Consider the following 16,815-nt stretch of genomic DNA (forward strand, 5'->3'; position numbering starts at 1 on the left):
TTATTTTATGAATTTCATCAACACAAGTTTTATTCCATCTCATGGTACCTTGGGTTTGACCTCATTCAATAAAAACAATATTCATAATATTCAATTTTTTCCCCATAAAATAATGCTAATGAAGCCAATAGTAATTTGAAATTTCACAAGATAATCAGAATAATTTTCAGGCAGGATTAAAAACATAAAAGTGACATTGCATTTCTTAGTACTTATAAAAAATGAAGCTAAAAATTATACAAAAACAAACTTTAAGTTGGTGCTTAATCTCTGCTTGAGTTTTCAGCAATCAGGGCAGTATTTACTGTAAAATGTGCTAATGTGTTAATGACAAAGAGTGACGTATGAAGTCCAGCATCTTGGAAGACACAACCTGGTCCAGCTAGTACCCCCCCCCCCCCCCGTGCCTGAAGTACACTTGAATGCAGTACCTCATAACTCAAGTCAGTAAATTTTTGTCATATGTATATATGGTAAATACTTAATACTAAATAGAGATTGCCTGGAGTCGAGGCAATGATTCTTTCCGTTCCCCTGTACATTTTTCCTTGCAAGAGAATTGTAGTATTGCAAGTTAATTTTTTAAATACTGATTATTCTAACCTGAAATTAGTTCACTTGACTCGAGCCAAGTATGAAAAATCACTGGAACCAAAGTGAAATGATTTTCCAACTCAAAAGTCAGGTACAGGACATGACCTTGATATGGAATATGACATTACTTTGATATGGAATATGACTTTGATATGGAATATGATATGACTTTGATATGGAGTATGACATTATCCACTGGACTTGACACTTTTATGTGACTAAATTCCACAAGTTTCCTTTAATAGAAAGATTTTACACCATTTCTGAATCTAGTTGTTTAGCTAAAGTAGTAAGTACATCAAGGAAGCCTATTCAATAACATGCGTAGGAAATTATAAAACTGCTTAGCTCAAAAGCTTTGGCGATTCCTGCATGCATGTGAAACCATTACTGGCAGATGAGAAACCCTATAGCAGTTTCGTTTGAAAGCAAAGACAAAAAGTACTCATGTGATGGCCCAAGGAAAACAAAGTTATGAAATCAAAACCAGATGTCATGCGATGTTAGCAAAATATAAACAAGGTAATAGTAAAATGAAGGGAACTATACCACATTCTGAAACAAACAGACAAATAAGCAAGCAAATATGCAAATCAAGCAATAAACCGATCTGAATAATAATAATAAGTTTTCTTTAGAGTATAGTTATGACATCCTACTTCCTATGCTTGATAGTTGATAGGCATCTATGATATCTAAATGACAAACTAGGAATGTGAGAAAAAATTTGAAGAAAATTTTATCATCTGGCAATTTGTATGAAAAAGATTAAAGTTGAAATATGTAAATAGATCTTATATGTAATGCATTGTTTACTTGAGAGATACTTGTTTATGATTCCCATTTGATGATGTTTTGAAAGACTGCTTCAACACAGCAATGAGATACTATCAGATATCATAAAATATGTCCAAAAAACAAAGGTAGAGAAATTGATCTAAACGATTCCCTGACTTCTAGGACATTATGAAACCAACATCAAGACAGGACACAGAAACAGAAGACATGTATAACTATTAACTAAGATGGCAGCAAGTTCAAAAATATGGTAAAACATGTATGATTCATGATTAGCCTAAAAAATGTGAGGCATGGATGGACTCGATTCACCTTTATACTACCTCTACAGAGAGGGGAAAAAATAAGAAAATAAATTGCTAAATTATGCTAAGTGCAAAAAGTTATGACAACAATAGTTACTTCATTGACTCACATTGGGCCATAATTAATTTGGCCATCATGGGACAACGGTTCCAATAGGCGATTGGGAGTGTGTCGTGGTCAAATGGCTTAAGCCAATAGTCTTGCGATCTATGGGAATTCCACCAGAGGATACTTTGATGTGGGGCACTGCGGTTCCTCGGGAACGACTGTTTGAAATGTGGTCTGTGGGTGTGACAAGTTACCAACGACACGGGGGGGGGGTTAAATATTTTAAAATCGTGTGAGAAGGCTTTGCCTTGATACAAGACTGTAAACCTTGAACCTTTTAACTTTTATAGGCAGAAGGGGTGGGGGGGAGGGTTGTAGGGGAATGGGGTATCTCTCTAATCTTATGCAGCTGCCATATATGCATTACAGTGTCATATATCACGCTATAAACCTCTACTGCACATAAAACCAACATAGTTTATACAACTACAAAAATATTCAGTCCAAATCTCAACTAAAATATTTGATATTTCTTGAACTATGTTAGGTGGATCTACATAGTTACACAGTATTCAGTTACTTACACCATGTTAGTTACCCTAGTAGTACTCATTGAAATATTACTCTTAAAAAAACCAAGACATCAAGTACACACATAAACACACCACCACTATTGTTTTTTACCCTTGGCAAGAAATCAAACTCTTGCGAGAAACTAGGAGAAAAAAAAAAAGAACACACAAAATCGTTCCATTTTCTAACACCCAAAAAACATGACAGTGGACATATATATATAAATTTTAACACTATTTGTTTTTATGTCTTTCCATCTTTGGAGTTAGACAAAAGTAAGCACACTATCATTTGTTACAATGTATTTGGTTGGACAATTTGCTATTTAAAATTTTATTTTTAAGTTCAATGGCAAAATTTGGACTGGAATGTAAATTTTTTGTTTAGGATAGTTCAACATGCCTGACAAAGAGGGCAAAGAGTTGAAAGTAAAGCCTTGCTCTGTTTTGGTTTATACTACAATTTTAATTGCAGTCCCTACTATTTAGTATGGAAAACAGTACTTTGAACAGAAGAAAAAACTAATTAAATTACTTCAGTTTTAAATAATAAAAAATAACATTTAAATGGAATAGATGATTAAAGTTATCAAGTTGCATGCATAGTGATAATATACTCTTCAACCTGTACCCATTGAAGGAACATACTGTTAATTGGAATTATACAGCTAATTAACTTTTCATCTCTGAAACAATTAAAAGACAGTTACACATCAATTGTTTCCAACTGTCAAGACCACTTTGTTTCGAATCAATTTTAACAATGGCAGGAATTCATTGAAAAAAGAAAAAGAAAACTTTAATTTCAGCCGGCATTTCTAAATATCAACTTAGGAGGTTGTCAGGTGGAAGACTAATTGTTTACAACAAATTCAGACTTAAATGTAACTTAATACCCCCATATAGGGTTATATGATGAATTGGTAGCACTGGCCATAATTCTGGAGATATTGAAATAGAACCAGGAAAATAGTGACAGGCCTATGATCCCCCTAAAGGGAAGTTCTTCTGGCCCAAAGCTTGTGGTTTAATCACCAAACCTACACATTTCTCCTACAGTGCACATATTGGTTATTTTTTAGTTGTTTTGCTACCATACTTCAGACAACCAAAGTTCCTGTTTGGCAAACCAAAGGGTAATACCTGGTTGTCCAAAGGACAACCATAAAAAATACATCCTTAAAACTTGGACCAGTTTTTGCATCACAATAAAACTATGTGTAATTGAAGGTAATGTTCCCAGGCCTAAAAATTTCAGAATTTTTAGCCACTTGCTAAAAATTCCATGTTATGATATGTTATTAATGTTATATGTAATTAATGTTATGATATATGTTATTAATGTCTACTGGCAGAAGAATGCCAGTGTGTCTTCCTTTCTTGTCCTGGCAAATAGCAAAATCTACTGACATTTAGCCAATATATGGCAAAAACTTAAGACGCTTGGTATCATACCCACAAACTGATGAATGAATCTCATCAAAACTATTTGCAAAGTGCACAAGATGAAATGCCGACAAAAGTTAATGGGATGTGCAAAATGCATGACAACATACTGACCACATACCTACACTCATCCATTATGTCAGACACCTAGTAAACCTTAGGACACTATGAATACTATAAACTGAAATTAAAATCCCTTGAACCCAACCCTGCTTAGAATTTAAAATGAAAATTTTCAGATTTTTTTTTTTAAATGTGTACTGGATATTTGTAAAACTATTAAACCAACATATATTTTTCTTCTACAAAGTTTAAGGAACACTGGCATTGTTCAATATAAAAACCCAATTCAATTCCTGAGTGAGAAATTATATCAAAAATAAGGAAAGTGCAGGAAATTATACGGTCAAGTAATAATTCTTGCTTTACTCCATCTTTCAGAGCATCTTCACTTCAGAACCTGAGGTATTTAATAATAATCTTATTTAACCCTCTTTAATGTTTACCCTGGGGGAGTATACATTTAGCAATGGAGCTCTCCAGCCCTGTCCAGAATCAACAGAGGGCCCAATCATATCGGTCCTACCTAGAATCAACAGAGGGCCCAATCATATCGGTCCTACCTAGTTCCACGAAACTTGAAAAGCTATGACTGCAGATTATAACAGTACCAAGAGTTGATCACTAGTAGTATATATCATTTAATATATATTTATTGAATAAGAGATATTTTGTAATATATATTTGTCTTAAGCACCTTAAGAGTTGCATTTTCTGAAACATGTCTTTCGTTATGCGTGCCTGCACGAGCGGAAACACGAACCATTTGAAGATCACCCAGCGCATCTGGATGCCAAGTTCCTTCAGGCCTTATTCAGCCCATAAGCTTGTGAGAGCTATCATGTGATCCTGTTCATTTATTTCTCAGAGATAACTAAACAGTACAGATCTCACACATTAGGACCGATATGAGAGCGCCCTCTGTTAAAGCAATGGAGTTCCCCATTCTGATAACTTGACTGAATCTACGAAAGTAACTTTGTCATAGCGTAATACTGGTCTTCTTTGTGTTTTTTCTCTACACAGAATACAATTTAACTGTTTTTTTTATAATTATTATTTAATATCCTTTTATGTAAATAATCGCTCCCACCCTACACCAGGACGAAAATGGGTGGTTTGAAATGTTACATACTCCCAGGAAAAGTGGTACCATCCATTACTCTCGGCTACCTCGATTGAAGTTTGTGAAAAGATTGAAGTGCCGTTCATAGAGACATACACACAGAGTACTACAGACAAACGAATGGGTAAACAAATTATAATACACATAGTTTTAATTTGTTGCTTTGGGGATTAATAGCTGACCTAATGCAGTCATAAAAGATTTAAATTATATGCAATGTAGGTCTCAGTCAACTAAAGCCGTCAAAAATCGACACAGATTTTCCCTTAAAGACAAAATCTTGACGATACAGAGCGTTTAGTAAACATAACTTGTTGTAATTTATAGCGGGAAAAAAAGATTCTTTGGTAGAGCTTTGGAAAAACTTGCTAACAGCTGCTGTTATGATGTAACTTTGACCTCGAAGGGTTCGTGTAAAGAGACGCCACTGTCTGTACAGCCGTCGGTACTCGGGACTGACTTCAACGGCAAGAGAGGTCTCGAGTTGTCTGAATCTCCTTCTCTCTTAATAAAGTTGTCATCCTCCAATTTATTGTGTAATCTTCTCTGGGCGACTCGGACGATGTACATCGACAAAAATATACTCACCGCCACCTAAAATGAAAATTAAAGAAATCAGAAAAACCATTAGAGATGAAAATATGTTTGTGTTTTGTCTGTTTTTCTGCAGAGGTTAGAAGGTAATCTTTGTCCAACCTTAAAAATTAATTACATGTTTACAACCCATTACAGACTTATCAAGGCCATTATCCGAGGGTCCTCTGGTGTTTGCAGCACAAGTTAAAGGGTGTGAAGACTCGCGTGAAAAGAAACGTCTAATGCCGGTAATCTGACCAAGTTTCGGATGAGGTGTAACTGAAGTGTTAGACACCACCATCGATCCCAGAAAATACACACACAGCTTGCTACCTTCGGTAATTAGACACTAGTGTACAGTCAGTACATACAGCTGCAGTCAATACCCACAGCACAGTGTATAAACGATACAGCGATGGACATCTCAGGTCCAGCTAAAGATAACAAGGTATCACATTTCATTACTGTCTGCATTTTGTAGTGACACAAACAAAACGTCACTTACAAGCAACAGAAAGTTAACTTTTCAGATGTCCGCAAGCGGGTTGGGGCGAGTCTTCAATGCCTTTAACATACCACAATGGATTAGATATTAACATTTAGGATTGCACTGAGGAGCTGATGTAATGAATATAGCTGTAATGGTACATTCAAGAGCCAAATCATATTTTAAAAGTGAGTATCTTGAAAACTAGAATAGCTTTATACAGCTTACTAGCTCTGAAATAATTGCTTTTCCAGTATGACATCACTCAAGGCAACAGTAAGACCAAAGTGTATCAACACAGTACTCTCTGTCTTTAACTATGTTTGCATTTGGTGAAAAGACTAATAAAATGATTGAACGAAAGACTATGTTTGAAATTACTCCACTCTTTGAAATATTCCTGTATTGCCAACAAGGTATATATCTTCTCTCTGGCTAAGAAGACTAAAGTCTCCTTGAAGTTTTGACCTTTGTTTTTAAGAAAAAGACTTGTTTTGAACTAAATGCACCAGTTTTCAAGAGATATCTGTTTCAGGACTCCAAGATGACTCAACTGCATCATCTTTACAAAGAGCAAACTCGCCAAAGGTACAAGTAAAAATAAAATAAAACTGTTAGCAAACTGCTTATCCATTAGAGAGCCTGTGTAAGAGAATGTGTAAAAGTAAGTTGGCCTTTTTTTAAATTTTTTTTTTAGCCTTTGAAGAAGATCCTGCTAGGATCGAAACGTCAGGCCAACTTACATTTACACAAAGGTACAAGTAGTGTTTGATACAGCCATTCCATGCAACTATCTTTTAGTTCTGTAAGAATACACTTCATATGCAATTATCTATGTTACCATGTAAATTCCTTTCTTTAGGCCATTGTCCACACTTTCTTTCACTCTCTCCACACCCCCTCCCTCCTCTCCGTCCCAAGTTTGATTTTAGGATCAAAAGACTCTACTTTGCAAGAAATTGTCAGTATATTATACTTTACCTGAAAGACTAAGAATACATTTGAAAAAGACTGCTGGTCAGATATGTCCTGAGCTGAACGGAGGGTTGCACCAAGGTAGGCATTTAATGCTTGAGTGGGTAATAACCCTAGGCAAGAGGCAGACACAAAGGTTAACGTAGATACCTTTGACATCTGTAGAGAGGACACAAAATGAAGACAAAACTAAACAACCAAATATTACATTCTTTAAAAGGTCAAACCTGAAGCAATAATGACATCTCTCACTGCAATTGACTTTCACAGATCCTGTGGATAATATACAGAATTGAGCATTACATTATCCTCCTTTTTTTTCTATCTCTGATAATTACATGGTTAAAAACATACACACATTAATAATGGCAATAAATAAAATATATATGGGAAAAAGTTCAAGTACCAACAACTGGAAATAAAGGACTGGTTGGATATTGAACATTAAATACTTAGATATTCTACAGAAATGACTTTTGATTCAAAATGTATATCAAGGTCATCTGTATCTTCGACAGAGATAAATTTGTCATATTAACGAGACAAGCTTTGTGTTTACAAATTACCTGTACTGCAATTATTGAAATAAATAGACAACAGTTTTATTAGACTCAAATGTAGTGCTGGTGACTAAGATCTATACATACGGCAAAGATACCATTCTGCAAACCAAATGGAATTGGTGTCAGTCTTGTCAGAGCAATCACTCGGAAACCCTCCTCTCCCTCCACAACTGTCATTATGGATCTGAAATATTCTGTCTCAAGCTTTGGGGTCAGCCAAGGGCCACATAGGATCCTGCAGACGGAGAAGGCCACCAAGGATCCGCAGATCACGCAGACCACGGTGACGAGGTACCCGATGCAGATGCCGAACCTGTAACCTGCGGCAAAGTTAACCACTATGTAACCCCAGGTAACGGGAAACGAGGTCACGGTGAACAGCACTAGAAAGATGACGCAGCTGGACATGGCATCCACGGACACCAGCCAATTATGGAATCTCTCCACTTCTGGTTGGACGGTCAAATATATCAACACGCATAAGAAAGTGACTGCCGAGAAGGTCGTGACACGGGTGCAGGTGCAGGCCTTACAGCTGAATGAGATGCACACATGTGGCATTTTACTGGAGACCAGGCAAGTTGGCAAATGTATGCATGTTAAACTGAACGGCAGGTGAAACATTGTTCCTGTGTCTGGTGGTTGACCCAGTTGTGAAAATTCTACGGAGGTCATTCGACATATACAGAAATCAGTTGCTTTTTAGGGTGTCTCCATAATCGTACAAACAAGGGTTGACTTCACCTTTCAATGAATTCTACCATCTCTAGGTCTAGGCATCTGTGGAAAACATTAAAAAGAAATGACTCAAACATAAATGGAAGAGACTCTCAACATTCTGCAGCAAGCATTTCAAACTATCTTGGCAAACATTGGTCAAGAGATTACAAGAGCCTCTCATGCAATCATCGTCAAATTTGGGCTAACCACATATATTGCCATAGCACTAGCAGTGAACTCTGTCACTAATATTTTGGTTAGGCCAACTGTTAAGTGTCTGCCTAGCTTAGGTCTTTTAAAGGGTGTGAAGACTCGCGCAAAAAGAAACATCTAATGCCGGTAATCTGACCTAGTTTCGAATGAGGTGTAACAGAAGTGTTAGACACCACCATCGATTCCAGAAAATACACACACAGCTTGCTACCGTCGGTAATTAGGCACTATTGTACAGTCAGTACGTACAGCTCTGGGGTCAATACCCACAGCACTGTGTACAAACGATACAGCGATGGACATCTCAGGTCCAGCTAAAGATAACAATTAAGGTATCACGTTTCATTACTGTACTGTCTGCATTTTTTAGCGACACAAAAAAAACGTCACTTGCAAGCAACGGAATGTTAACTTTTTCAGATGGCCGCACAGGGTTTGGGGCGAGTCTTCAATGTCTGTAAGGAGTTATGATATTACTTGTTAACTTACCTCAAACAAACTTGCACTTGTAGCTCTTTGGGCCAGAGGAGATTATGATTCTCACTCGCAGTAGGCCTAACTTTAACTAGTTATACTGAAGCGACTAGACTAGCCTAGGTACAGTAACTTTAGGCCTAACGGTACATTAACTAATTAGCAACAGGCTAACACTTAAATAGGCTTTAAAAAATCACAACATTAACACCAGAACGATATTGTAATTGAGATCAATTACCATTTGATATTGCTGATCTGTGCTTTATCCCCGGTTGCTAATACACCTGTGATATTGGTCGTGTTAGCGCTTCTGTGTTTCCTGAGCGCCCGACCTCGACCAGGGACTAAGACCTAACCTTGACAGCTAACAAGTTTTCAACGACACAGCAAGTACAAAATCTGTCTTTGACATATAGTACGTCTTTGACATGTTGTGGTGTCGTGTATGGGACGCCAAATGGATTTACCTTACACAGAAGCTAGGTGACTTACCATAGCAATGGAATTGTGAGTAGACGGCCGCTTCTGGTTGGCATCATGGACAGCACCTACTAAACGTGAAAGGCGACGGCTATGGTAGGCCATACGAGAAATAACTGCTGATTTAATGTCAATACGAATTAAAAATTAGGCCTACTACCGGTAATATTCTGCGACTAGACCACCCCTTCTTCGATCCATGATGACTGTTTGGAATAGGCAGCCGCTATCTTGGGTCGACGGCAATTGTCCATATTATATAGTCATACTGCAGTGGTAACTAAGTTCGCGGTAGCAGTTTTCCAAACGATTTACATTGTTGAATTTTGAATCCACATATCCCAGCGTGTTTATTGTTCTTCTGAAGACTGTTTATAACTTAAATCAATATCAGCATTGAATTATAATCATAACAAGCTTTACACTTTGTTTCTTTCACTTTACTTCCAAGTCCAGTGACAGGATTTCATTGCACGAGTCCTCGAGTCCCAACCTCTTGTTTTTTTTTTGGCTGCGGACGTAGGACCACATGGTGTCGCGCACTTGACATTACGACCTGCACAAACTTTAGGCTATTATGTTATGTGAAGTATAAAAATGCTAAACGGTAAATGTGAATGCTAGACAGAAATAAAAATAATTGAATATAAATAAGTAACGGTAACTTACTGATGCCATCAACCATTTTATATTACTAAATAAACAAGAGGGCAATCCACGGAGTTGTATAACTCATCGCAAAGAAACCGTTTAGGAGGAGATTTTGAGATAAAATTGAGCTAAAATATAACATTCGACATTTAACCACGTGACCTTTGACCTCGATTCCTATGGCAACTACATACTTTGAAGGTACTTGACATTTCCATTATACCTGTGAAGGCTTCATTTCAATTCAATGTTACTGTCAAATTTCCCCCATTTTTTGTGTTCATGTCATACTAACTTTTAACACTAGGAAGATTACCACTCATTATCAATCATTCACCTAGCTATGCACTCTAAATTGTTTTCAGTTTAGACATATATAGGTGCACTTGAAAACTTTAAGCAGACTTATGGCTTACTCAATGCCAATGACCTCATATTCGGTCTATGTGAAACAGGGTAACGTATACTAGAAAAGTTAAGGGAGCCAGCAAGATGATGTGTTAGGCTCGCCCATTTTTTTTGGGGGGGGGCTGGGAAGCGAGCTCCCCCTTCCCCGGTTCCTATGGTTTTAGGACAATGAAACATCTCAAACTTATTGATCCCATCACTCTTAGCTGCAGAGGACTTATTGACAAAGAGAGAATGTGGTTTACAATATACAGGAGCTGTACGCATAGCGTAATGGATGCAGGTGCACAGAGTTATAGACATATTTATACATGACATTTCCATTGTACCTGTGAAGGTTCCATGCCCATTCATTTTTACCCCTTGGAGTTATAGCAACAACAACAAAATATCGACTTTAACAAAATTTGACCTATGACCTCTGACTTTTGGTTCCGGGGGTCTGTGAGACACAAGGGTGCACCCTGCATGGGGTACCTTGAAATTCGGGACAGCCTTTTAGGCGTTTTGACACCAAATTGAACACACACATGCACACGCGCGCGCTCACCCACCCACAGACAGACACATTTTGACCCCTCCCTCAGTCATGGACTTCCGGTCAACCTGGGGTACCCCACCATGGTCAAAGTAGCTACTCGGGGAAATTAGCCATTACCATGGCAACTGTTGTGTTAGCAACTGAAATAGCTGTATATGGCCTAACTGGCAAAAGGAACTACAATATCTCATCCTTCTTATGGGACCGATGAGATAATAAAACAAACAAATTAAGTTAATGATAAATAGAAACTAATAAATGCACTTTATGGTCGATATTAACTTTTTTACTTTACGGTAATCCAAATGAATTGTTGTTATGTGAAGCAAAATCAATATTTTGCATTGATGATAAGACTAGTTCTATTTTGAAAATAAATATTCTTTTCATCGTGATCCAGATAAAATTGTCAGTTTCAAGAAATAATATGAAACAGAAGTTCTGAACTGAATTGTGCGACATTTTGGTACATGTGCATGTGTGCGCGCACAGTATTCTTCTCAGGGCCGTCTTAAGAGATCACCGGGCCCTGGGCCCGGCAATGGAGCGAGGCCCCTCAATTAAGTGGGTTCCAAAAAAGTTGCGTGAAAAATTGACATCCTTGACAATCGCTCAGCCATAGACATGCCTGCATTTAGCACCCTCCCTATATGTCGCGCATAAAGCATAAACCTTAGCTGAATAGCTTAGCGGAACGGGAAAATTATTGGGGGGGGGGGGGAGGGCTAATGTGTGGAGACTATCTAAGCGGAGCGCCACCATCGGTTGGCGCGGAGCGTACAAGAAAATTTTGGGTTTTTCAAACCCCCAGATGGCCGGAAACGGCACTTCCCGAATGTTTTATGCTGTGAATACCTAGCCCTAAAATATGGGTCTCAAGCCTGCAATTTCTCAGATTACACGTAAAACCTGTAAAAACATTGTAATTTGTATATTCGATGGTGTTTTAAGAGAGTAGCTATTACTCGTAGTGTACTCGCAAAGACGTTTTTGAGTGTAGTAAGGGGATGTTGGAGAACTGGCTAAAATGAGGCAAGTAATTGGCCTAACACGAAGTTGTGTTGCGCTTACCGGTACTCACACTCACTGCTTCCACTTTTCACAGGGGATGAAGACGCGGTTGGGGTGACAATGTGGTTTATAGCCAGGGGACGGGCCGAGGGTCTCCCCAGCATTTACTACAATTATTACACCTATATAGTATACGTGTGCATCGGACAGATCGACAAGTATGCATTGAAAAATGGGCAGATGCACGTTTCGGAACCTTGGTAAATATTGGGGGGGGGGGCTTGTCATGCATTTGCCCCCTCAATTTTTTCATTGGGGGGCTGAGCCCCTCCCCCCAAGCCTCCCACCGGTTCCGCCGCCACTGACGTGATATATCTAAAAGCTGAAATACATTATACAAGAGTAATCTCCCAGTTGCCCTCCATCCCTTCCCTAACAATACTGGACTCACCATTTGTAACAACCTTGTGTTGAGTCTTTCAACTGGGGAAACTAACGGAACTTGCGGCATTTCTTGATCGTAAACTGTTGTATGAATGGCTGAAAGTCAATCTTTTTGAGGATGTCGCTTTCTGTGCACATGAGAGAGGGCCTATTAAGTCGCCGTTGCCCCATTCTGTTCCGAAGATTATTCTAAATTAGTTTTAACCTTGAAAATGAACGTTACCTAGTACAATTTGTAACCATCATGCATAGGGCAATTCGCGGACCCGAGTTGTCTGGTGTTGTAAGCCTTCGGGGCATTGTATATTCAAGGGTTGCCAACTCAGATTCGAATATTTAATATCAAACTCTCAAGTGTTTCACCAACTCTCGTCACAAGTTGTCAAGTATTGAATTCAATCAGGCATAATGGCCTCTTCAATAAGTTTTCCGCCCAGATTAAGACATGGGGTTACTACGATTGCGGGGCCCCTGATATCGCGGGGCCCTGGGCCAGGGCCCAATGGGCCCATGCGTTAAGAAGGCCCTGATTCTTCTCCCCCCCCTCCCCCTCTCCATCTATGTCTTTCTTCACAACTTTCAGTACCGTGCGCCTTATGTACGGCGTATAGAGATATCTAGCTTATCACTAATTTCATTCCACTTATACAATTGCATAAATGAAACAGTATATGATTATATTTTTGAACGTGATACGGTTTTTTCTTCATTGTATTCAGAATAAGCTGATTTACCGTGTACATACCGATCTCTTTTATACAGAAGGGTTATCCAAATTTGTGTATTAATTGGCTTAGTTATAACGATCGATGTGTTTGCCACCCCACACCATATAAACTTCAAAGCTTCCGTACCATTTCATAGACTCGAAAACAGTGGGAAGTTATTTATTGACATGGCAAACATAACAGCTTGTAAACAAACCGTACGTTCGCCGATAGATATAAGATACGCATATATATACTCGCGTACAGGCATATATCGCGACATTACGTTGTAAATGAGCAACCTTACAACTATTTATATTCAGTCGGCCCATACAAGCATGCGTGAGTTCATTGTGTTTGTGGTTTCATTTGCGTTTATCAGCGTGTGCATAGGTTTGGCTCTGTCAGAAGAAATGGCAGCGACGGCTGGAGATCCGATAGAAGGCAGCTACATCGTCAAAGTAAAGGTACTGTATCTTGCCCAATTTTAACATATAGAACTTTTCAATTATACTATATTGGTTTATATTACATATGGCTGTCTGCATGTTAGGCCTATATCAAAGCCCATATGTGCGATTTCGTCTGACTTATCATTAGAGATTATAATTATAACAGACGTGGGAACACTTCCATGCTCTCGTTGTTTGCTTAAAACAGCTGTATCAACTTGCTCTCGTGAATCATTTTAACAATGACTTTGTAATAATGTAAAGACTCACTATAAAGAAATGATTTGTGGTGAAATATCCCCCCGTAGAGATTGTACAGTGAGGGATCCGAGTCAACATGACTTAATTTGACTCAGTATAACCAACGACCATCCATGTGTATGAAGGTATATAGATTTTGGCATACTACAAAGTAGTACCGTATTCTGGTGACATGTTATTACATACCTATATACTGGTACATGAGTTTAATTTAACGCACCTGTATATCAGTTTATCTTGTAATATTTTTTATATAGGTTGAATCATGTGTCAAGTTTATTTCTACCGTTATCACATAATAGAGAAAATCTTTTTCACGAGGATTCCGTTATTAAACATAAATAATACATCGTTTATAAATTTCTTTCACTCAATAGCAAGTGATTTTGTCTCTAATAGAAATCCCAATATACAATGAAAGTGATTGGTAGAGGAACCAGGATAAGAATAAACTTTTCTAGTCTGCATGGTCCCTTCCGGGAAAAAATGTATTTGCAGCATGAGAGAATGCCGGGCGCCAGTAGTTTAGCCAGGTTTTTGGTGTGGGGCAAAGTCAATTTTATGTCCCCATATTCAGGCACATAGCGGTGGATCGCCGTCCTGGGGGAGGGGTATAAGGGGAGTGGGTGCCCCCTGGAAATTTTTGTTCTTCGAAAAGGGCTTAGCCTGCAAAATGGTGCTATCATTTCCTGTTTCTTATTTAGACTTTCGGGTACTAACAATATTATTTTTTACTACAAAACTTTACCATTTTTTTTGGGAAAAAACGAGAACAAAACAAAATAATGTGCGCGCCTGCGCGGTCGACAACCATCCGGTTATATCACATGTTGAAGTGTTTGGCCACTCATAGAGACACTGTAATCGCGCGCGCGTATAGCGAACACGTTTTTGAGGAGTCCGTTCATTACATTCTCTTTAGTAGTCCCCCCCCCCCCTTTCCGATCATCGGCTCCATCCCACAGGTTCTGTGGGGACACTCTGCCTCACCACCCCCCCCCCCCCCGCTGGCAACGCCACTGCCGGACGCAATCTCTTACTTATGTAACACATGTATTCGTCGATAATAATATATTTGATTTTTTCCACATAGAGCTAGCATATATACTACTACAATACCGGTATGGACCTACATACGGTAGTAAACAAAACTATAATTTCAAAGTATAGTCACATTAGCGTAGTCAAATTGCAACAGCTTTGCAGAGGAGAGAGAGTGTATTAGCATAAACAGTCATATGGACCGGATGTGATTTCAGACCGTTATGCTCGTAGCCTCGTATCACGTTTTTTCATCCGTACAACACTTTTTAACCTGTGTTGGTTGGGTCGTAATGTCTCCCGAACTTGTTCGCCCTGTGGGGATGACGTGTACACGGGTCTGGGCGGATCATCTAGAATTTTATAAAGAAGAAAGTGTGGTCCTGAGCCTCGTTGAAGCAGACTTCATGTATAGGGGAATGGTCAAGAGGTCTTCCCCCATAACCCAAACAATTCGAGTCTATAAAATTAAGGATACACACGCAAGGTTGTGATAATTACTACTTTTATGCTGTCTTTTTTCTTTGGTGGGGTTTGGGGTGTTGAAAAGGGGGGGGGGGGAAGGGTACACCCACGAACGACGGGATTAGCGGCTGATGGTGCACCATGATATGTCGGGACTTTACGGGAGGAAAGTAATAAAGACTTCGGATGGGTCAGATAACTCCATTGACGAAGAACAATGGATTTTCGTTTTCCACACTCCACCCCTCTTCAATGGCTTACTACAATATATTTTAGTACGTTCTTTGTGAAAATCATATTCTTTTCTTCTCCTATAAATTCCCTCTACTGATAATCGGAAAATCTATGCACTATCGTCAACTCAAATACGACCAAAATATTCTAGACCAATTCATTTCCCTTTTACAGGATGGCTTCTCTTCTGAAAATGTAATAACAAGTCTGTCAGGGAAATTCTCTTGCGTGAAAATCACGCGCCGTTACAGTGCGGCCCTGAATGGCTTTGCAGCAGAACTACCAAAGGAAGCGGTTGCATTTGTGAGTATTACAGTCATTACAACATGATTACACATTTTTCTCGTTTTCAATATTTGTAAACCTTTGAAGCATTACTAAAACTAGAGTTTTGTCGACAGTAACTATTTATGTAGAAATATATTTTTATAAAAAAAATGTCGAAACGGATTTTTTATTTTATATTATTATTTGTAATTCACATAGTTTCTTTCCGCTGTTTCAGCTGGAGGGTATGGATGCGGTGGAGTACGTAGAACAAGATCAGGTGATGTCAATCCAACCAATCGGTATACCGTAAAGACCAAGAATGCATATGACGGAATGAATAGTCAAATTGATCAACCAATCACAAGAATTAGGATTAATTAACCACGATAAGAATGCAGCTGAAATATTTTCAGCGTGCCATGAGTCGAAATGCTCAGAAATTCATGATTGAAAATAATAGTGATTCCGAGTTCAGGATAATGTCAGTTTGGCATGTTTGTAAGTCTTGCGCCATAAATCGTAAATTTTCGAAGAAAATAAAGAGGATGTTTGACGGTCTTTGATTCCTTTCTTTGAATCTCTTAAGGTAAATGAGCAAGAATTATTGATGTCAAACCTTAAATGTTTGTTAGCTATTTCAGCTCAGAATCAGTCTCAATGCAAGGGGACTGGGACTGAGAGTGGATCACTTAACACGTTTGCTTTTCGTGTCCATTGGGTGACTTTTGTTAAACAGTATTTCAGCTCTGATACACAGTATACACAATCGATCGCTAACAATAACCTATTGTAGTATCATGTGGACTATTGTGTAGTATATACCTCTTCCCTTCCAAGGGATTTCCTCATATGACGTAACATCGTCATGATCATACGGTTACAGTCTCGA

At 38.5% G+C, this 16,815-nt stretch overlaps 2 protein-coding genes across 3 annotated transcripts; one reads left to right on the forward strand and one right to left on the reverse strand.

Moving 5' to 3' along the window:
• On the reverse strand, nt 1-9,400 carry LOC139959767 (transmembrane protein 64-like). 2 transcript variants are annotated; one of them, XR_011790220.1, is made up of 5 exons: nt 9,200-9,400; nt 7,636-8,331; nt 6,995-7,147; nt 741-5,544; nt 1-699 (listed from the first exon to the last, which is right to left on the reverse strand). XR_011790220.1 is itself a non-coding variant. In XM_071957612.1 (4 exons), exons 2-4 carry the CDS (start codon nt 8,224-8,226, stop codon nt 5,332-5,334), a joined length of 957 nt encoding a protein of 318 aa, XP_071813713.1. In that variant the 5' UTR covers nt 8,227-8,331; nt 9,200-9,400; the 3' UTR covers nt 1-5,331. The 2 variants fall into 2 exon arrangements, 1 of the variants encoding a protein (XP_071813713.1); XM_071957612.1 differs by having other exon boundaries at nt 1-5,544.
• Nucleotides 9,401-13,448: 4,048 nt separating this feature from the next.
• On the forward strand, nt 13,449-16,489 carry LOC139959833 (uncharacterized). Its single transcript, XM_071957716.1, has 3 exons — nt 13,449-13,670; nt 15,831-15,959; nt 16,162-16,489. Exons 1-3 carry the CDS (start codon nt 13,497-13,499, stop codon nt 16,234-16,236), a joined length of 378 nt encoding a protein of 125 aa, XP_071813817.1. The 5' UTR covers nt 13,449-13,496; the 3' UTR covers nt 16,237-16,489.
• The last annotated feature ends 326 nt before the right edge of the window (nt 16,490-16,815 follow it).

This window comes from Apostichopus japonicus, chromosome 3 (genome assembly GCF_037975245.1).
Source record: "Apostichopus japonicus isolate 1M-3 chromosome 3, ASM3797524v1, whole genome shotgun sequence".
NCBI lineage: Eukaryota > Metazoa > Echinodermata > Holothuroidea > Aspidochirotida > Stichopodidae > Apostichopus > Apostichopus japonicus.